Here is a 22798-nt window from a genome sequence, read left to right on the forward strand (position 1 = left end):
AATTTATTTTCCACCCCAATAAAAAAATCCACCAGAACATGGATTTCACTATCTCATTTGCTATCATCACCATCTCCGATCACTTTCTCTCTCTCTCTCTCTTCTTCTCCATCCTTCACCTCCTCCGCCACCACCACCACCATCACCACGTTTTCCCCCATCTTCCTCATCATCTTCTTCCTCACTTACCTCCGTCGTCGTCACCATCACTATCACGTTCTCCCTTCTTTTTCCTCACTTACCTCCACCACCGTCGTACCCGCCACCACCACCACCGTCCACGTCGTTGTCGCCATCATCGCCACATCCTCTCTCCTCCCTCTTCCTTCTCATCTTCTCTTCTTCTTTTTTCTCATATTTTTTTCATGATTTTATCCAAGTAAAATTAAATAATGGAATTTGATTTTTCAACCCTACCTATTTTCCACCACTATTTTTTCATGGATTTCAAATTTCATGGAAAGTCACTTTCCATTCAATTAAACATACCCTAAGAGTTAAGAAGAATTAGAAGAACTCCAAGAAAATACCGCTACAAAGGATCTGTTCCCCACTTCCAAACTTAAAACTAACTTGCACTAGTGTTTAGATATTTATTTTATTTAGTAGTTATTTATTTTGAAGGCAAGTCGTTTTGAAGGGAGAGAAAATGTTAGGATCCTTATTTTATTTAGTCGATGTTTATTTTAATTTTTAATTTGAATTATTATTGTTTTAGAGTTAAACTAGAAAATTTCTATTTTAGAGTTATAATCAAAGTTGGCAAATAATCATCTATATATAGGTGGATTGATGTTATTAAGTAAGCAATAATAATAAATTTGTGTCTCCCTTCCTCTCAATAAATTCTTCTTAAACTCTCTTTCTCTTCTTAATCTTCTTCTTCTTCTTAATCTAAGAATCCTAACAATTAGATACTTTCTTATGTACAATTAAACACACACACACACAAAAAAAAAAAACTCATTTTCCATAACCATTATCTTGTGTGGTTCATTTTCCCTTAAAGAGGTTTTTCCAACAATCACACAACACCTAAGAGCAAAGCAAATAATTTTTGTCTATATTTTATACTAATAATAAATAAATAAAAAGCATTTTTCACAATTATGTTATAATAAAGATTATCAGTGAATAAGATGCATGACAAATATTGAATATTTTCAATGTATTTCATCACAAATGAAAAGTGGTGATGAGAATGTCGTATTTGGCAATATCAATCGGGTTGTTCTAATAAGGACTTATTTAGAGAATCTTAATTTATATTAGATTTCTTTCTATATCTTGGCTGATATAATATCTAACCTTATTAGGGTTTATTTACTAACCATCTAAGATTTCTTAATAAAGTTGAATTCCACCAACATAACTTAATTTAACCATTAATATTTTGAGGTGTCCGTGCCAAGGAAACTTTAAAGGGTAATTTTTATATGAAAAATGTTGAAGTAACATTAAAAGTTGACATCGATTCTCACAATGTTGATGTGGATGTATGTACAGAACCATAGACGCTCTTCATCGAGATACAAGTGAAAAACATCTACAGTTATGTGTGCGCCTTCACATCAGTAATGTAAGAATTAATGTCAATTTTAACGTTGCTCCAACATTAATAACACCCCGAGTGTTCAAACAAAAGACTTGCCCCTTAACACTATCTTTCACAAAAGACAAATAAAAACTATCAAAATTGCATCATCTTCTATCTCTTACCCAAAAAACAAAAAAAATGAACATGGTCTTCCACCTTTTAATTTTTAGGGTGATTTAAACATACCCCTCCATGCTTTGATGAATATTAACTTGAGATACCACATTCTTTCAAGCTCATGGCATAGCACCTTGACCCCAGCCATCTTTAACAAATGACTAAAATAGCCCTCATTAAATTTTTAGGGTAAAAATATTAAGGGTGATTTAGACATATCCCTCCACGCTTTGGTGAATGTTCACTTGAGACACCATGTTCTTTCAAACTTATGGCATAGCCTCTTGATCACCTCAGCCATCTCTTAACAATTGAAGAAAATAGCCCTCATTTTCAACTTTTAGTTAAAATTTGCCCTTGATTTTTCTTTCTAAAATCAATCGTCTTCAATCTCTTGGATAATTTCTTTACCCACTTTTTGAAATTTAAGATTCTATATCATTCAACCTTCAAACCCCCCAAGAATAAAATAAGGTAGAAGACAATGGAATTTCAGATAGAAAAATCATGGACTACATTAATATCAAGATCAAAATCATGGATTGAAGACAAAGTTGAGTAGGTTAAAATTAACTTAATTACCATAAAGGTTGAAGAGCATAAAGATGACAAATTACTGGAAGGAAAATCAATGATTTTTCGCTAAAGGTTGAAGACTTAGATATTAGGCAACCCAGAGGGATTGGCTCAATGGTAAATGTGGACCAATAAGTGGTTAATGCCCGTAGGTCGTGAGTTTGATATCCAGTATGAGCATTAATTCCTCAGGAGCCACCTGTGAGGGTGCACCCTCACTTAGTACGATGCGTGTGATGTGTGGGTGTTGCACGTGCCCAACTCGGGACCAGACCATGGTCTATGGGTGGAGCAAAGCCCAGATGCGGCCTGGTCCCTGTCTACAGGGTTAGCAAAAACATAAAAAATAAAAACTTTATCCCAAACATTTGGCTAATCACTTATTTATTTATTTATTTAGTCATTCAATTGATTTTCCTTTTGTTTATCATTTATGGGTTACTTGGACGATTTCACAGAGTACACACTGACTTGTAATTTTATTTTTCTCAGTTTTCTCACACCTGTATCCCAATATCCTCATTTCTTCTATGTTCAATTAATAAATTAATAAAACAAAATAAAATAGCATTTTATTAATAATAAAAGTTCGATATGCTCTTATTGCCATTAGAAGATAATGAGACTGATTTCCCCAAACAATTCTTCTTCATTGGTCTAATCTTTTTGGTGGAGTAACACTTTAATCAATCTCTCAAAATTATTGTAAGATGATCCTCCTTCCTTAGTAGCTTCTTCTGCTTTTTTCTTCAACTCCAAAGCTTTGTTCCTCATCTTCTTCCCTTTCTCTCCTTCCATCAACTCCTTAACAATTTCCTCAATCTCATCTCTTTTCACATTGTTATCGATCTCCATTCCAATCTCCCATACGTTACATGCATATCGACAATTCGTTTGTTGCTCCGCGAAGAATGGCCAACATATCACTGGTACTCCACCACATATACTCTCTAATGTAGAGTTCCATCCGCAATGCGTTAGAAATCCTCCAATCGAAGGATGGGAGAGTACTTGTTCTTGTGGGCACCAACTCGCTATCAAACATCGATCTTTAGTCTCTTCAATGAAATTTTCAGGTAAAATCGCTGAATCACCCATTACGACATCGGATCGAATGATCCATAGAAATGGGTGTTTGCTATTTGCAAGTCCCCATGCAAATTCTCTCAAGTGTTTGTCTGTCATAACTGTTATACTCCCAAAATTTACATAAACAACTGAATTGGGTTCCCATTTATCCAACCATTGTAGGCATTTTGAATCTTCTTTCCAAAGGCTTGACCCCATCGACTTAATTTGACTTTCGGGTACGTGGCTTTCAAGCATTGATAAAGGACCCATAGTATAAATGCTTGCAAACATAGATGCAATTGCATCCAAGACCTCATGTTCCAAGTCATCGAACGTGTTGAAGATGATCGCTGAAGCCTTTAAACAGCTCTGTGCTGCCTCACCCAAGAAGTCGAACATGATGTCATTAGGGTCTGTTGTTCTTGCAAAGCTTGGAAGATCCTTGAATCGAATATTTCTCATACCAGGTATCCAGTCAATAGGTGAATCAAGAAAGCCATTGGTAAGGTAACTCACATCTGTTGAATCATGGAAACAAAGTGGTATATTTAGGTGTAAGGAACAAGAAAGATTAACAATTGCATCCCTTCACAGTTGTTTTACAAATTGTATATTTGTAAGAATGAATAATGAAGGAAAAGTGAGTTACTCAAATTTTGATGATTTAGTTGTAACGTTTGATTCTAGCGTTCGTTTCTCCACTATAATATATGTATTTTTGTATTTCAATATAGAAGATTTATCTGGTGTCAAGGTCAAAAAATTGAAAATTTTGAACATTCAAGATTAACATTTGCAAGGTCGAGATCAACATTTGAATCATCAAGGTAAATAATTCCAATTATTGAGAACTCAATGATTGGTATTGTCAACCTCAACTATAGGAATTGTTGACATCGATGATTCAAACGTCAATCTTGATACTTCAAATATTGATCTTGATGATTAAATCATCAAGATCAATAATTCTAATCAATCTCGATACCTCAAATATTGCTCTTGATGATTCGATTTTTTCATATATTTTTTCATTTTTTCAAGTTCAACACTAGATCGATCATCCTGAAATATCCCAAATACATACATTATAGTGGTGAAACTTATACTTGGATCAAATGCTATGAGTATGTTGTTCTTTGTTCATTATTTATTGTTACAAATAGAGGGAATGGATCGCAATCACTCTTGGTAAAAAAACCAAGATATGTTTAAAAAAATGTGCGAAAAGGAAATTTTGGGTATTTTTGGAGATATGAGTGAAGGTATGTTTTAAAAAAATGACAAGAGGGTATTTTTAATATTTTAAATATAGGCAAATTTACTGAAACACGCACCCCAAAAAGTGATTAATTCCCAAAATGGTGCACTATTGAAATTAATTTCAGAAATGGTAATGTAACATTTTTGGAAATAAATTTTTTTTACCAACTCGAAAAAAAAAATCAAATAAACAATGTTTTGATAATAAAAAAAAAAATTACCGAAAATACCATTTTCTCTCTTCATTATATATTAATTTAATGTAAAAGTACATTGTCAACAGGATTTTGTTGAAAGCAGAAACTGTATAAAATAATATTTGAACTAATGTCGAAAAGACAACACTGTATAAAATCATATTCAGATACAATTTCAACATGGTCTTTTCAACACTGGGTAAAATAATATTCTGACTCAAAAAGGAATGAAAGGTGTTTTTCAATATGAAAATTTATCAAAACACTACTGTTAATTTTATTTTCTTCTGATTTGGTAGATTAAAAAAAAAAACCAAATTTCAAAAATGGCAATTTATCATTTTGGAAATAATTTCAATAATGCATCATTTTGGTAATTTTCTCTTAAATATTGGACGATACAAACGAGACAACGCAGAAAATTATTAACTCACAAGTTAAACGGGATGTATCAGACGAGATTTTCAAAATCTCGTCCGAATTAATTGAGACAAACGAGTTAAAGTCTCAACCCTTTATTATTTCACCCCCAAATTGATTTTCTTTTTAATTTTATATTTTTTTTGTTTCATTTTTTAATAGGAATTATTTCTGAAAATTTTCAGAATTATTCAGATTTTTTAAATGGTTAAAAACCATTGTCTCAATGACAAACAAGACAAGTCGAACGAGACGAAACGTATCATCCGAGTCAACTCGATATCAGAACTAAACGAGATGAGACGTGATACCGAGTTTAAAAACCATGGTTTGAAAACATTAAGAGGTATCTAAAATATTTAAAAATAAATTATGGGTGCATGTCAAAAGAGTACGGAAAATATTTACCAAAATAAGGAGGGCATCATCATCATATTCAAAACCTTAAAGATGACTAGTTTAAAGATCTAACGAGGTATCACAAAAACGGAAGGCTGAAACAAAATTATCGATCCAAACTTTTGTGTTTTTTTTCGTGGCCTTATGGGTAAGCTGGACCCTTGACTTTAGCCCACAACCTAAAAGTGTCTTTGGAAAGTGTTAAACCAACTAAGCCATGGGTCTAAAAGCCCATTATGGATGCAAACTTATTTTTACAATATTTATAAAAAAGGTATATGTCCATTTTGGTATTTATTTTATTTTACCAAAGGTAGCTATGGTTATTTCTGTTTTTTACTTGAGATATTCTATTAACACACCAACTTTTACTTATTAAAACACCAATTTTTTTGATAGATCATCACTTAATTTCAAAAGAATTGATATTTTGTTAGTAAAAGTTGGTGCGCCAATAGAAAAACTCTTTCGCTTTCATACTTTTGTGAACGTAAATCTCAAACAAAAATCATTGATATGAAATTCAAAATGATACACAAAGATGAAAGCAAAATAAAATGATTGTACAATAGATATCCATTTTGGTAAAAATAAATAAATAACCAAATAAGTATAAGTTCCTTTTTGTTAAAAAAAATCTGTTCTTAACTTCGGAATCATTCTTCATCCAAAATATATATATATATCTATATATAAAAATCCACATTAAAAAAAAAAAATAGAAATTGTTGGACACTGCATTCAACACAACGTTGACGTGTGCATAGAAAGAAAATTGAAATAATACTGAAGTGACGTTAGGATTGTACTTCATATCACACTTACACATCATCAGGAAAGTGTGATATGAGCTGCATCTTGAGGTCACTCCAGCACGACTGAAAAAATAGTCTGGATTGATGTGCAAAAGACACTGCATTACAGTGTCTTCTAAAGTGAAGGTGCGCACAGAACCATAGATTTTTCATTCCTATCTCGTAGAGGTGCACACCTCCACGTCATGTCAGTACAGCGTGTGATGCAGTCATGATTCTAAATCTCGTCCCCCACTCCCCACACCCACAAAAGAAAAAAAAAAAAAAAAAAACACTTAATAATACCTTTGAGTGGTGTGAGACCTCTTTTGACGAGCTCTCGGAAGTGAATATAAGCCATAAAACCGCAAGCCGAAGCCGTCCATATCTGAACCACCCGAATGCCTAGTTTCTGACCCGCTTCTACACCAAAGCTCAACAATCCATCACAAATAATGCAGGTCACTCCAGGAACATCGGATGATGAATTGAGCCTCATAACAAGATCCAAGAATGGGCCCAACCCATTCTTTTTTAAGGAGTCACATAGTGATGGGATATCTTGAGTGGCATCTCGATCCGACGGTGGTAACCCATCGGGTATGGTTTCAAATTGAAAATCGGGTAGACCGTTTAGGGAATCAGGTCCTTTAGATCGTAATAAGCGTCTATGATTGAACTCAGTGTTAACGAAAGTAATATGAAAACCTCTGGAGTGTAAAAGCTTTGCTAGTTGCATCATGGGGCTAACATGGCCTTGTATTGGGTACGGATTGAAAATCATGTGTGGCTTCTCGGCTACAACAGACATCATTTTCTCTGTTACTGACTTATAGTGTATCTTGAGCTCCTTTTGTATAAAGAGATCTGGAATGAGAAAAGCTAATATGGAATCACTATACAGTCAACTACGTGGTCGTTGGTTTTGGTGAAGAATATTTGAGATACCCCCCTTATGTTTTCAAACTAATGATATACCCCTTGATCTTTATCTAATCTAGAAGAATAATAGGATTGACCAAAATGCCCTTGCTTCATCATCTAATAAATAAAAAATCAGTGATTTTTTCCATTATTTTGAAACTACTTAATTTCTACGGAAAATTATTTTTATCCTATTCAACTTCCTAGGATTGAAAACTCTTGATTTTTTTTTTAACCCAAAAATCTGTTCTCCAACTTTTCTGAAAATCGTTGTATTTTTCTTATGAAACATTTTCCTTACTAACATAATAAGATTTTTTTGAGTCTTACTAAAGATCGTTTTGCTCACAAAGATTACCAAATAAAAAATCCAACGCCACAGTCCTTTAAGTTTCATAAAAAACTTAGATTCAGAAAAAAAAAATTTCTTTTAAATTATATTCAAGGTTTTGAAAATGGACAGGCACCGATCTTCAACATAACTCCCAAACTTAAAAATGAAATTCATTGGTGAAAATAACTTTTTTTGAAAATCTTTTACTGTTTCAAAATTCTTAAAATTTTGTCCTATACAACCGTCAAGCATTGGATCATGCTTTAGATGATAAAAGGTGAACTCAAGGACCTTTAATAAGGGTGAAATCCTTACTAACTTAATAAGCCTAGGAGAACTCTTTTTTTTTCTTTTAAGGTTCGTCAATTGAAAGCATGAAGGGTAAAACGATTTACCCCCAAACTTTGAAGATGATGGATTATTTTTTGTACAAATTAGAGATAATTGTATTTAGATCATTTAACTAATATCTCATGGAAGACTAATGTTAGGAGTATGTCATCAATTTGAAAACATGGGTATTTCAAACATTTACCAAAACACATAAGGGTATGTTTAAATAACTGATTTTTAATCTTAATAAGAAAAACATGTTGATCAATCCATAGTGCCGTCTCTAACAGTACGCAAGGAATCAAACCAAACATTTCCCATAATTAATCCCTTTAGCCACAAGCCCTTGTGTTACATCTCAAAAGTATACCTTCATGCACCTAATTTATGGGATAAATTATTTTTAAAATATTTAATGTCATCTCACAACAACTTGAAGAAGTCCAAGTGGAACGTTGAGATTTATTTTTGGACATATACAATATGTATCCCGAGGAAATCTATGATTCTTAACATATGTCAGAGACCGAGTCAGATTATCACGACCCTCATTTTTACTGTTTGAAGTTCCAACTCTTATTTAGTTTTCTTTCTTTTTTTTTTTTTTCTGATTAATTGTACGAGGTGGACAACGACTTGACTACTTTAGCTATGTCAGCAACGTAATATACACCTGTTTCCAATAGAATCACCACGTGGAATAATTAAAGCCAGTGGGACAAGATGTTGGCTTTAATTGGAGAAAGAAATGTATAACTTTCATAAAAATCCTGAGCATAACCAAAGACAAGAATTGGGGAAAGACAAGTACAGCCAACTTTCATAAAAATCCTGAACATAATTAAAGACAAGAAATGCACAACCAACTTTCATAAAAATCCTGAACATAACTAAAGACAAGAATTGGGGAAAGACAAGTATAGCAAACTTTCATAAAAATCCTGAACATAACTAAAGACAATTATTAACGTACACCACTTCAAACTACTGACATGTCCTTGACCTTCATCTTCTATGAGAGACTGATCGAAAATAATCTATCCTTATCTTAACTCTCTATCTAGGATAAACTTTTCTATCCTTATTTTCTACATTAATATTTTATATCATTTAACCCACAAATCTCAATAAAGATAGATTTTTTTTGAGAAATATAAAACTACTTAATAGATTACAAATAATTTATCATAGATGTTAATAGCTTGAAGGTTTTGGAGGGAAAAATTATGGGTTACGATTAAAATGGTGATAAAAAAAGTAGCGATAACTTGCTTGACGAAACCATACACATGTACCTTGATGCAATTGCACCAATGTAGAAAGTGATGGGTCCCATTCAGCACCAAGCATTTGGGCCAACATTTTGGCCAACCATTTTTGTCTTACATGGGTTAGAAGTTTTGGAATAAGCTGACTTTTTGTGAGGATGATCTCTACGGTGAGGAAATCATCCTCACCAAAAAGCAGTCCATTCCAAAACTTGTAGCCCCATGTTTACAAGTTGAAAAATCATGAATCGTCCATTTTTTGTAAACCATTTTTGATGGGGTTAAAAGTTTTGGAATTGACTGATTTTTGGTGATGATGATCTCCTCACCGTAGAGATCATCCTCATCAAAAATCAGCCTATTCCAAAACTTTTAACCCATGTTTTGAAAAATGTTTTGCCAAAATGTTTAGTGCTGAACATTTCCCAAAAGTGATAGTTCATATTTAAAGCACATCCATAAAGAAATAGTCATTTTTATTAACTGCACCACGAAAGAGATACTCCTTGAGTTTAGACCAAGTTTTTTTTTCTTTTTTTACTAGAAATTTAAATGTGCAACATGTATGTCATTTTTCTATTAATTAATCTCTCATGGAAGATGTAAGTCAAGGGGCATGTAATCTGATAATTTTGAGATTCTTTTTAATAGGTGATATGAGTCAAATCACTAAGCAAGGTTTTCCCAAGAATTATGTTTTGGACATGCATAAGTATTTTGATGGAAAAATTATTTATGGAAGAAAAAAGATCTCTTATTGGTGAAAAATTTTCTACCCAAACTGGAAGACATTGATTTTTTCCATCAACCTATAACTCTTAATCTAAAATTTAGTACTCTTTTTAAATTTTCCTAGATACAGTCAAATATTGTAATTTAATTTATATAAATTATTTTTGGGCCAACTAGATGCACACGACTCATTACTAGTTGCACTTCATCACTTAAAAATTCCCTTTTGGACTCCATTTGGACGATTACACTTCAAAAAAAAATTTAAAAATGTTGCACTCCTTTTTTTTATTTTTATTTTTTTCTTCTACAACCATGCCCATAGAAATTATTGTTAATTAAGTAATTTTTATAATAAAAAAAAATACTTGGTCATTTCATAATCATGCACGTTCACTGAGTTGTATGTTTTGAACCCATTTTGCAAGAAATACATTGGTTCCCTTGTAAAGTTATTGTAAAGCTTAATAATCTCGTTTGAATCCATGTCTATACTTACAGTCTAAAGAGATCATGGAAATCCAAACACAAGTTCTTATTAATTTTCAAAAATAATCTAAACAATCAGTACCTTAGATTAGAGCCAAAGAGAACATGAGAAAAACAATGACAAGAAAATAGAGCATGAAAGAACACAAAGCTGCAGGAAAATTATTAAGCTTTAAATCCTAAAGGTACGTATTGAAGTGCAATAAGTAGGTTAAACAGTGGTTTTAAAAAAGTTAAAAGAAAAAAATTGAGGTTGGTGTGCAACTTGTCGGTCCCATTATTTTTATAACCATTTTTTCCCTTAAAATTTTCTGTATGGTTGGGGTGGTTGGCAATCATTTGTTAGGCAATGTGATTTGCGTGTGTATGATTGCAAAATTTCATGAACAAATATATATTTTTCTTACCAGTCAATTTTTTTTCCTCTTGTTGAGAAAATATATTTCCACCCAATCACCTAATGAAAATAATTCTCACACCCTTTACGGAGTGAGGAGCCATTTAAGGACAAGAAAATCAATCCTTTCTCCCTGATCTCATCATAGCCTAATAATTTGGAGTTTAATCAGTGAGTTCCTCTATTCTTCCATTATTGAAAAGCCTTTAACTTTTGTATCCTTTAAAATTGGTGCTTTAATGAACCTTTGTCATACATATTTTGTTAATTTATCACTCCAATGATCTTCCTTTAATTTATCACCTATGACCTCCATACACGACTTCTCCGAAGGTACTCTTTGTAATTTTTTTTTCTCACTCATCAATCCGACTACATCCTCATCTCTTCAATGCTCATCATCCATTGATCTATATATTATAACACACTTTATCAACATTTTATATGTAAAGCATCATACATAGACGCACATGTTGTGGGTAAATCAAACCACGCCTTCATGATGATCGAGCTACTTCCAGAATTTATACTTATTCCTAATTTTATTTTTCTCAAAATTTGAAAATCATCAATTCCATCATCCACGTCTCTTCTACACTCATATAAGCATTGGATATCAAGTTAAAATTAATATATAAATAAAAATAAAATGCCACTTTATTAGTAGAAATGTGATATGTTCTTGGTGCCATTAAGAGGTTGATAATTAACCCTAGCTATTCTTCCTAAATTGGTCTAATCTTTTGGATGGAGTACCTCTTTAATCAATCTATCAAAATCATTGTAAGATGATCCTCCTTCCTTAGTAGCTTCTTCTGCCTTTTCCTTCCATTTCAAAGCTTTGTTCCTCATTTTCTTCCCTTTCTCTCCTTCCATCAACTCCTTAACAATTGCCTCAATTTCCTCCCTTCTAACATTGTTATCAATCTCCATGCCAAACTCCCATACGTTGCATGCATATCGACAATTTGTTTGTTGCTCTGCAAAGAATGGCCAACATATCACAGGTACTCCACCACATATACTCTCTAACATAGAGTTCCATCCGCAATGCGTTAGAAATCCCCCAATCGAACGATGGGAGAGTACTTGTTCTTGTGGGCACCAACTCGCTAACAGACAACGATCTTTAGTCTCTTCGATAAAATTTTCAGGTAAAATCGCTGAATCACCCATTACTACATCTGGTCGAATGATCCATAGAAATGGGTGTTTGCTATTTGCAAGTCCCCATGCAAACTCTCTCAAGTGTTGGTCTGTCATAACTGTTACACTCCCAAAATTAACATAAATAACTGATTTAGTGTCCCTTTTATCCAACCATTGTAGGCACTTTGAATCTTCTTTCCATAGGCTTGATCCAATAGACTTAAGTTGACTCTCGGGTAGGTGGCTTTCGAGAATTGGTAAGGGACCCATAGCATAAATGGCAGGAAATTTTGATGCAATTGCATCCAAAACCTCACGTTCCAAGTGATAGAACGTGTTAAAGATGATCGCCGAAGCATTTAAACAGTTTTGGGCTTCCTCCCCCATGAAGTCAAACATGATGTCGTTAGGATCTGTTGTTCTAGCAAAGCTTGGAAGGTCCTTGAATCGGATATTTCTCATACCAGGTATCCAGTCAATTGGGGCATCAAGATAGTCATCAGTAAGGTAACTCTCATCTGTGGAATCATTAAAAGAAAGTCATATATTTAATAATAAGGTACACGAGATTACCTAATAGTTATCTTACTCTTGAGTAAATGAAAACAATTTACTGCACCATTTACGGGTTGTAATAATGTTAATGACGATCATTACATGCATCAATAGTCCATTATGTGAAAATTGAAAAATTCTGACAGAAAAAATTGACGGGCCAAGGCCCACGAATTTTTGAAACTGAATTTTGACGGTTTAGGACAATCGAAATTATTGATAATCCCAGATTTGATGGCTTAGAGCTGTCGAATTTCTCCCATCCTTCATTAATTTGACAATTTCAGCATGTCGAAAAAAAAATTTTGACAATGAAAAATTCGTCAATTCGACCCTTTTGTCCATCAAATTTGAGTTTTTTTTTGACATTGTGGTCATTTTATACATGGACACAATATCACTTTTTTTTCGTTTTTATTTTTTTTTTTTAATCCAAGGCATGCGTACCTTTTAAAGCACACAACTAATCCTCGATGCATGTGCAATTCCCTGCCCCTCATAGGGGTTCATATTGTTGTTATTTTACACTAAGAAAACACACTCCGTATATATAATTGTATCTTCAATACTTATGAAAACACTCGTATTTTGAAAAGATGAGCAAGTGCACAATCCCCTAAGAATGCGTTTATTGAATTTCTTTCTCATTTTATTCATGTTTTCAAGTTATAGCTAGTGAGGCCTATTACGAACCATTTTTGTTTCAGTTGTAGACTCCACTTCTTACATGTCTTTGTATGATCCTTCTTCAAGTAGAAAAGAAGACTTATATTGCTCTCAACAAACTCCCTCCCAACAGACACATTAACTCAATAGAAAATAGCACAAGTCATTTGAAAGAAGACTTATATTGATCTTAACTCAACTTTTGGACTTATTTCTCTTTATAAACTAATTATAGTAAGAAGTTCTAGAGCTTTTTCAAGCCCTTCTAACAGTCTGTTTGGATTGTGGTACATTTCCATTAAAAAAATGGGAAAACTACTTAATGATACCTGACAGAAAATTCTCTTTCTAAATAGTCCTTGACTTTTAGGAGTTGGCTAAATAGTTCATTTAGTAGATCCATCTTTTCTATTCAGTCCCTGAACCCCACTCTAGGCATTTCTCATGATTGTGTCGAAATTGCGCTAATCATTCAAACTTGCCATTTCCATCCAAAAAATTTGGATTTCTAGCATCCCGGTCGAATTTTGGAGACTCCATTATGATGAAAAGTATTTGAGAAGTAAGAAGCTATTTTCAATGATTTTTTTCATGTATTGTGAAAATGTATGTAAAAAAAACTAGAAATTTTCAATTCTCTTACTTCGTTTTTGGATCAAAATTGATCAATGGTGGTTTTTTTTATTTGAAATCATTTACACAAGTCGTTATGTCAAGTTTTAAGTCGATCTTTCCCCATATTTTAGTTGGAAAAAATAGAAAAAATGAAAACGAGTGGATTTTAAAGCGTTGAGATTAGCAATTTTTATTTTTGAGTTCAATATTTTTGTTGTCGATGTTGACATTTCTTTTTTTAATTATTGTAAAGTTCGACAGTAATTAAAACTAGTGAGATCGACAATAAATAAAACTTGTGAGGTTGACAATAATTATTGGTAAGATGAGCTCGACAATAATTCAAATTGATGATAAGGTTGACAATAATTATTAATGAGCTCGACAAATTTTTTTTTAAATGTCGCCCTCAACAATAAAAATATTGAACTCAAAAATAAAAAATTTCAACACCGTAAAATTCACCCTTTTTTTTTTTTTTGAATTTTTTCAGCTAAAATATATGGAAGGATTGACTTAAACCTTGACATAATGACTTGTATAGATAATTTCAAACCATAATAATCATCTTTAATTGATTTTCATTCAAAAACAAAGTAAAAGAGTTAAAAATTCTTAATTTTTTATATACATCTTCACAATACTTGAAAATGACTTCTTCTTTCTTCTCAAATCTTTTTCATTGGAATGGAGTCTCTAAAACACGATCGAGATGTCAAAATTTTTAGAGGAAAAAGTGAGATTGAATGGTTAAGAAAATTTCAACATTTCAATCGTGAGAAATGTCTAGAGTGCAATTCAAGGACTATTAGAAAAAAGGAATTTACTAAATAGACTATTTACCTAACCCCTAAAAGTTAAGGACTTATTAGAAAGAAAGAAAGAAAGAAAAAACAAACTTCCATCAGGACAATTACCTTAAAAAATCTTTTGCTTTTGGAAAGCCACACCAAGAGGGTGGCTAGTAAGAAGCTGCCACTTACATATGATGAGGTGGGCCCATATGATTGACAAAATATTTTATCAGAGTTTATGACCTTTTACCAAAACGGACAAGTATTTATCAATCCAGATATAATTCGATTTTGTATTTATTTAATTTTACCAAAAAGGTACCAAGTACAACATACTTTCACGATTTTACTTTTATTATACATTTTTTTGAATTTCAAATAAAAGATCATTTGTATGAATTTCCAAATTGGTACAAAGGTAAATTCAATATCTGTTTTGGTAAAAATAAATAATTGCCCAAAAAAACATAATATTCAATTTTATAAATATTAAATAATAATAAAAAAACATATCTGGATGATAACTTCAGAATCCTACTTCCCCTAATTTCCTTAATACGGGAAAATTCACATTAAAAAAGAAAAAAAAAAACAAATAAACAAGGGTAATGGCTTACGGACTCCTCACGTGGCATGCTTAAAATACTGTCCTGATGTGATATGCGTTAGAATCATAGATATTTTTCCTCGGGATACACAATTGAAATATTTATGGAGATATGTATCCCGAGGCATAAAATTATGGTTTCGAGGGAATCAGATTATCAGGACTCAAAAAAATATGTATTACCTTTGAGTGGCGTCAGACCTCTTTTTAAAAGTTCCCTGAAATGGATATAACCCATGAAACCGCAAGCTGAAGCTGTCCAGAATTGGACCTCTGGAATGCCTAGTTTCCGACCCGCTTCGATACCGAAACTCATCACTCCATCAGAGACTATGCACGTTACTCGAGGAATATTTGACGATGAATTAAGGCTCACAAGAAGATCTACGAAAGGGGCCAAGCAATTCTTTCTGGTAGAATCGCATAGGGATGGGACATGTTGGGTGGCGTCTCGATCCGACGGTGGTAATCCATCTGGTATGGTTTCAAATCGAAAATCGGGTAGACCGTTTAGGGAATCGGGTCCTTTAGACCGTAATAAGCGTCTATGATTCAACTCAGTGTTTGCGAAAGTAATATGAAAACCTCTGGAGTGTAAAAGCTTTGCTAGTTGCATCATGGGCCTAACATGGCCTTGTGATGGGTATGGAACACAAACCGCATGTGGCTTGTCGGCTGCGCTCGGCATAATTTTTGCTGTTATTGTGTTACAGGGTATCCCAACTCCTAAGCTCCTTCTCTTCTTAAGAAGCTTTTCAATCCTAGGACTTTCTTATATAAGGATAAGAAAAGAAAAGAAAGGCAAGGAATCCTTTTTCTTGGTTGGTGAACATTAATTTGAGATTTGATCTTGGTCTAATCTGGAAGAAAAATAGATATTGACCTGAATGCCCTCTTCTTCAACATCTACCACAAACATCCTTGTCAATGAGATAGAATGATGATTATTAGGAGTAAATTTTCAAAACATAATAGAATGATTGGCACTCTTTTTTCCTTTGGATGACCCTCAGGGATTTATCCCACTAATCAATAATTCTGCACACGTTTCCGAGTATTAGCCGAGTGTTGTGGAGGGTCAAATATTCTAAATTGATGGGCATATACTTCCAATGCAGATGTGATATATTTTTTTTTTTTGTTTTTAGTGTTAACTTTCAAAGTCCTAACTACTTTTGTTTTCCTTTTGTTTTTCCTTTTAAGAGTGATAATGCAAGAGCTGTCGATAAGGATACGAATGATCATTCCGTGTGGTATTAATACTTGGTGCAGTGTTCAGCAACGTTAGCACTCTACACATGTCCTCCTGCCCTTGCACCACCTACTAGTACAATAATTGATTACCCTGGGCAAAATACACTATTCATCAAAATATTTTACATTATTAACAGTAAAAAAGAAAATTATTGATTAAATTTCATGAAAATTATGCCAAAATCTAAGGTAATTTAATAAAATCCCCTGTTATATGGGTGATATTAGTGTTTCCCTTCGAAATGCAAGATGAGTTCTACTCCCCTTAATTTTTGTCGATTTAATCAAATCATTAATAAAAATAATAAGAGTCGTGCTATAGAGAATTCATGATAGACCTCATATCGCACATCTTGATGTGAATGTAGATAGGAATCATAAATGTTTTTTCACTCGTATTTCAATAAAAGTATTTATGGTGCCTATACTCTTTCATGTCAAGGTGTGAGGTCCACCCTTGAGGTCACTTTAGTATTATTCAAATAATAATTAATTAGAAAGAATGGTAAAATGTCAAAAATACACTTGTGTGTTGAAACTATGAAGTTATCCTTCAATAAAAATAACTCAATTGTGTTCAATCAAATTTCATTTTTAAACACTAGGATTGCAACTTGGATGGGTCAAACCTGAATCCGATGGGCTCAACCCAACCTAAGGTCAGGTTTGGGTACAATTAGCTAGGGTTGGATTCAAATTGGACCAAAAATATTTTGATAGAATCAAATCGAGTTGATTTTGATTAAACATCATTTAAATTTTACTAGGCAAGCAAGGTTAGTGACCAGCATGACCATGGGTTCAATAGGTTTTGAATCCAAGTAGTGAGATCAACAATCTACACACCATACCAATTTATCTAAGTCATGCCATCAACTAACACACAACTTGAATGAGTTGATTTTGTAAAAACTTACCCACCAAGAAAACCGAACGAATTCAACCCAAATAACTAAGAGAGCTGCTATTCCCACTCCAACTTTTACTTATTACAATCCCAATTAGAATTAAAATTAAAAATTAAAAAGTCAATTTCTTACTATGAAGTTTTTTTTTTCCCAACTGTGACGTTTTATTCAATATGTCATAAGGCTCTGTAATGTTGAAATAACAACTTGAACCATACTTTTATATATTGTTTGAATGGCACGTTTTAATTTTTAACTAGGGCGTGATAAATAATTTAAGAAACTGGGGTGTAATAAGTAAAATTTTAGGTGCCACTAGCAGCTCTCATAACTAATTATAGGTGATATATTTGGAACAATCAAAGAAAGCTGGCTTGGATGCTTACACATGCAAAGAGCTAATAACAACTTAAAAGGACTATTACAGTCCTTCACAGGTGTCCTCCGAGTTAGACCATAATAACCCACAGTAACCAACATTGCTACAAATCCTCAAACTGATTTAGCCAACTCATTAGCAAGTTAGTTTATTTTCACTCTCAATCCGATCATATTCGGCATTTTGAAACTGTTGTTGGATCAGAAGTTGTGCTCCTTCTACTAGCCTCTTTATCACTTCACATGCAGGTAGAATCTCCTTAATAAAGCCAACGCCTTGCCCGGCATACATGGCCATGCTTTCAATGTCACCTGTTGTTGTCACATTTGGAACAGTGCCCGCCAAACGTCGTATCTCTTTCTCCTGATCATGACAACGAAGACAAATGCACGACATAAGACAATGATGGTATTTTCGTTTTATAGTGGAGTAGAGAACAACATTACAAAGTTTTTAATAAGACGGGAACACTGAAAGAAGAATTATGGTGCCATATAAAAGATGCCAACCATGCCATGTATTGTAGAACGACCAATGACGGGTTGGTTGATCTCAGTCTCATGATCTGGAAGAAACCTCCAGTCATTGAAGAAATGTGTTTGAAGGACCCGTTGTGGTGCACCGGGCCACCTAGCACGACCGAATATAGTTGTATGTTCTGTTTTATCCATTTCAACTAACTTCCTTTTGTATGTCGGGTGAGCATAGCTTTCCTCTGTTGCAACAAACCTGTAAAAAATTTGAACAGATATACACAGATCAGTCCACACTTCAAGTACCTTGTGCCATGTCACTTGATGTTCAGATTATTTGAAAGGACAAATCATCGTACATGTTTTTTAAAGCATGAGGGCAGTTTAATATGGAGGGTATTAGAGCCTACCATTAATGAGACCTACAATGGGCCAGTTGATGAACGTCCACTGTTCTTAGGGTGCATTGCAAAAAAGAGCTAATTTCACGGATCAAATTTCCATTTGAATTTGATCTTTACGGTTTTCAGTAATTTTTTCTTTGCTTATAGTTTAACCTGCCTAGGATTTGAGAGTCAAATTCAACTAAGAGTTTATTATTTTTGGGATTAACCATGTGTTTTAGTAAGCTTTGTTAATTTTCTTTACCTCAAACGTTTACGTAGAAGACCAATATGTCAAAGGAAATAGCATGTTGCTAACCTGGTACCAAGGCAGACACCATGAGCACCAAGGGCCAAAGCAGCAACGTAACCACGCCCATCCACAATACCACCAGCGGCAATGACGGGAATATCTCGATCTGCAACAAGATCGACTACTCTTGGCAACAGTGTCATCAATCCATCCTGAACAAATATTGATGAATTCAAGGCCCCGAAGAACAGCAAAACCCAAATATTCAATTCTAAAGGTAAAAAGCACATCAAAGCATCATAGATTATAGAAGAAAAAAGAGAATTACCACTTTACTCATCAATAAATAATGACTGTAAAGACTAGTCTTTGGCAAATGAAGTAAAGAAATTTGAATTAAAGTTAAGCTGTTGATACAAATTCACACTAATTTTTAATTTTTTTAACATAACTTTGTCATGTTAAAACAAACTAAATGTTTAATTATGGGACCATGGTGGTCTACAACCATTAAAGATCTTTAAAAAATTATATAAATAATTCATTTTGAGCTAGAACATTACAAATGTAAATCACACGGTAGTACCTGACCGATGACATGCCCCCCTGCTTCCTTTCCTTGGACAATTATTGCATCTACACCAGCATCAATAGCTTTCTTGGCCTCTTCAAGACTCCCAACCTTTCTTTGTAATACAATAAGCTAGTGAGATACTAAAGAGGAAAATCACATAGCTAATAATTATAAAAATACCCATTTCTCCTAACAAAAGAAGAACGGTTCTTTAATTACATTTGATGTCAATTGAGGTGCCATTAGATATGCCTATAATAACTCACTCACCTGATGAACAACCTTGACGCCTGCTCTGTGAGCTTCAAGTACAAGCTCCTTCGGGAATTCGCCCCATGAAACTTGCAATAGTGCAACCTTTTCATCCAGTATAGCTTTTATATTTTCCTTGTGTGGGAAGACCAGAACAACACCAACCCCAAATGGTTTGTCTGTCAAGGATCTCGTCTTCCTTATTAACTCTCTCAAGTGATCCGGTGACTCCTGTTAAGAGGAAAATTGGGTTAGATCAATAATGTCGAAGTGAGAAAATTGATTAAATTGAGAAGAAGTGAGCTAAACACTATCATCTCATATAAGTGAATGTTCCAACTTCAACCAGAAATCACCAAGGCACAGTTCAAACAAATCATAATCTGATACGAGTGCATTTTTGGAGTCCCGCATTTCGGAAACACCCAGATATCCCACATTCTTATTGGTCCACGTGTATCAAAGTACATCCTGAGTTTACAAAAATACCCATGTTATACTCAAGTTGGAATGGCTTCAATACACGTGGACCAATGGGAACATGGGGTCTCATCTGATGCAAGATATCGTGATACACATTGCTGTGAAGTGTGTGTCAATTATTTAAAAAATTCTTCTCTTTTGCAAGTATATGTTAGTGTGTTATGTCACATATCTAGTAAGAAGAACATATATAAATACGGAGGAAATCTAAAATTTGAGTTGCACACACAATGAAGAAAACTTACAAATACTATACATACAAAAGTGATGCGCTCCCTGGGCAGGGGTACTCACCAATTGATCAGTCCCACCTAGGAGATCTCACGGCCAAAAACGACCAAAATAGGACGATCATAATTCATAACTATTGGGGAGGGTATTTCTTGGAGCTATTGACACGTGGCAATTTCAGGAAATCATAACCGACTCACCGAGTCAAATGGAAAATATACCAAGATGCATCAAACCGAATTTCATAAATGCAGGTGGGATGCATATGAAACCTGACAGGTCAGATGTGACAATTCTGTCACTGACAAGTCAGATGTAGCAACCCCCAACCTAACAGATCGGTTGAAACTGCTCCTGCCCTGACAGGTCAGGTATAGCAATTCCTACAACTGATAGATCAAAGAGCAAGCACAACTACTCCAACAGAAATCATTGAAAGGATCTTGGGAAATCCACGAGTCAGGAACTCTATAAATACCAGATTGCAACTCACACTAAAGGTTAAAAAAAATCTTCCCTAAGAACACTTTATTAGCTCAGCACTAATTTCTAACTCGATCGCCAGAGTGGTTCTATTGTAGGCCATCCAACGAGTTGGGAGTTTTCAAGGAGGATCTTGAGGTAGAGCGAAAAAGTGCATCTACAACTATCAAACCATCACCTTCTTTTGAATAATCAATAAGAGTTTAAATAAAGAGTTGTACACGAATTCCAATTTTCGAGTGGTTTTGATCATTTGATAGGATTAAGTTTTTGAATAGCAGAGATATATCCTGAGTTGGATACCATTAAATGAAGGATCACATGCACATGTATATGCAACTGTCACATTCTATAAAACTATAATTATAATCTATAAGACATGATCAAAGACAATCCACCTAACGAATGAAAATCTATAATACCCAATAATCATCTTCTAAATTTTCATATTTAAAGTCTAAAACAGAGAAAACAAGGAGACCCACTTTAAATAAACTACTTCAAATCAACTAAAATGAAACAAACTGTCACTGGTTCTACAAAATTAGAGATTTTAACCAAATCAACATGAATAATTCACACAAAAGTGAAGAAAGAAAATAATGGGTATTTCTGATTTTGCTCTGCTACAAACAAAAACAAAAGAAATAAAAGAAGAGATACGAACCCAATCAGGGGATCTGATTATACCGATAGCACCTGCATTAGCAACAGCAGAAACAAGCTCTGGACCCGATATATCGGGTCCCAATGGTCCCTGAACGATCCCATAGTCGAAGCCTAGTATCCCTCTCCAACCCATCTCTCTCGATCTCGATTTTGAAGAAAGGATGATCGTTTTGAAGAGCCAGTGATGGCCTTTTAAGGACTCCAAACGACCATATAGGAGAATGTTAAAAAACAAAAAGTTAAGGCTAACGCATTTTGAAGCTCTGTATTATTATTATTATTATGTTGAACCAATCATAAAGAGAAAAATGGAAGAAATAATCAGACAAAATATGTATAATTAATTCAGTTTAATTTTGAAACAAATTTCGATACATCGCCCTGATTCTACTTAATTAATCTCATCAAATACACTCTGATTAATGATCCAATTGTATTTAGGATTCCAGGCAAAGTGCAATGTACCCAGCAAACGCACACCATGAAAACGTCAGCAAGGATGTCATTCTTTGGACGTTTAATGGTGGTGGACAAAATTTTTATCTTTATTTGAAGTGTTGTAATTTCTATTACTTAGTAGTGGCGATTAACATCTTACTTGGGAATTTTTTCTTTTTTTTTTTTTTTCGATGTTGTTTTCTAATGAAAATGAGAATACAAAATAATTACTTTTGTTTACATAATGATTAATTAGTCATATTCAAAAAGAGGTCTACTTTGTAATATAAAAAATAACTACTTCAACTATTAGAATTGTGTTGGGTGACACAATGGAGATATAAAGATGATAAAATGATGTGGTGTCGCGCACATTATTGTAGATATTTTTTCACTAGATACGAGTAGAAAGTATTTACAGTTATGTGTGCATTTCCACATCATTTTTATCATATTTATGTTTTCATTTGTGTCATTCCAGTATTTTTCAAATTATTAATATATAAATATTTATATAAGAAAAAGAGTTGTTCCATATTGACTTCCTTTGACACTATTGACATGATAGTGTATAGAGAATTATAAATTTTTATTCTCGAGATACAAGATAAGAAATTTAGGATTTAATATACATTATTATGCTCAAAAAAGTTAGTTCAGCATTTTCCCTAAAAATGTAAAATAAAATTTAAAAGATTTAACTCTTCCTTCTCATAGCGTTGAA

The 22798-nt window shown here is 33.5% G+C and overlaps 3 protein-coding genes across 3 annotated transcripts; all 3 read right to left on the minus strand.

The window, feature by feature from the left end:
* Positions 1-2947: 2947 nt before the first annotated feature.
* On the minus strand, positions 2948-7277 carry LOC147403969 (7-deoxyloganetin glucosyltransferase-like). Its single transcript, XM_086439773.1, has 2 exons — positions 6738-7277; positions 2948-3879 (listed from the first exon to the last, which is right to left on the minus strand). Exons 1-2 carry the CDS (start codon positions 7243-7245, stop codon positions 2948-2950), a joined length of 1440 nt encoding a protein of 479 aa, XP_086295899.1. The 5' UTR covers positions 7246-7277.
* A 4247-nt stretch (positions 7278-11524) lies between these two features.
* LOC147403970 (7-deoxyloganetin glucosyltransferase-like) lies at positions 11525-16063 on the minus strand. Its single transcript, XM_086439774.1, has 2 exons — positions 15478-16063; positions 11525-12575 (listed from the first exon to the last, which is right to left on the minus strand). The coding sequence occupies exons 1-2, from the start codon at positions 15980-15982 to the stop codon at positions 11644-11646; spliced, it is 1437 nt and encodes a 478-aa protein (XP_086295900.1). The 5' UTR covers positions 15983-16063; the 3' UTR covers positions 11525-11643.
* A 1721-nt stretch (positions 16064-17784) lies between these two features.
* Positions 17785-22036, minus strand: LOC147403971 (Aldolase-type TIM barrel family protein). The gene is made up of 6 exons (XM_086439776.1): positions 21635-22036; positions 19789-20001; positions 19531-19626; positions 19011-19156; positions 18345-18564; positions 17785-18198 (listed from the first exon to the last, which is right to left on the minus strand). Exons 1-6 carry the CDS (start codon positions 21767-21769, stop codon positions 17971-17973), a joined length of 1038 nt encoding a protein of 345 aa, XP_086295902.1. The 5' UTR covers positions 21770-22036; the 3' UTR covers positions 17785-17970.
* Between the last annotated feature and the right edge of the window lie 762 nt (positions 22037-22798).

This window comes from Akebia trifoliata, chromosome 4, assembly GCF_017979445.1.
Source record: "Akebia trifoliata isolate Shusen 1 chromosome 4, ASM1797944v1, whole genome shotgun sequence".
NCBI classification, from domain to species: Eukaryota; Viridiplantae; Streptophyta; class Magnoliopsida; order Ranunculales; family Lardizabalaceae; genus Akebia; species Akebia trifoliata.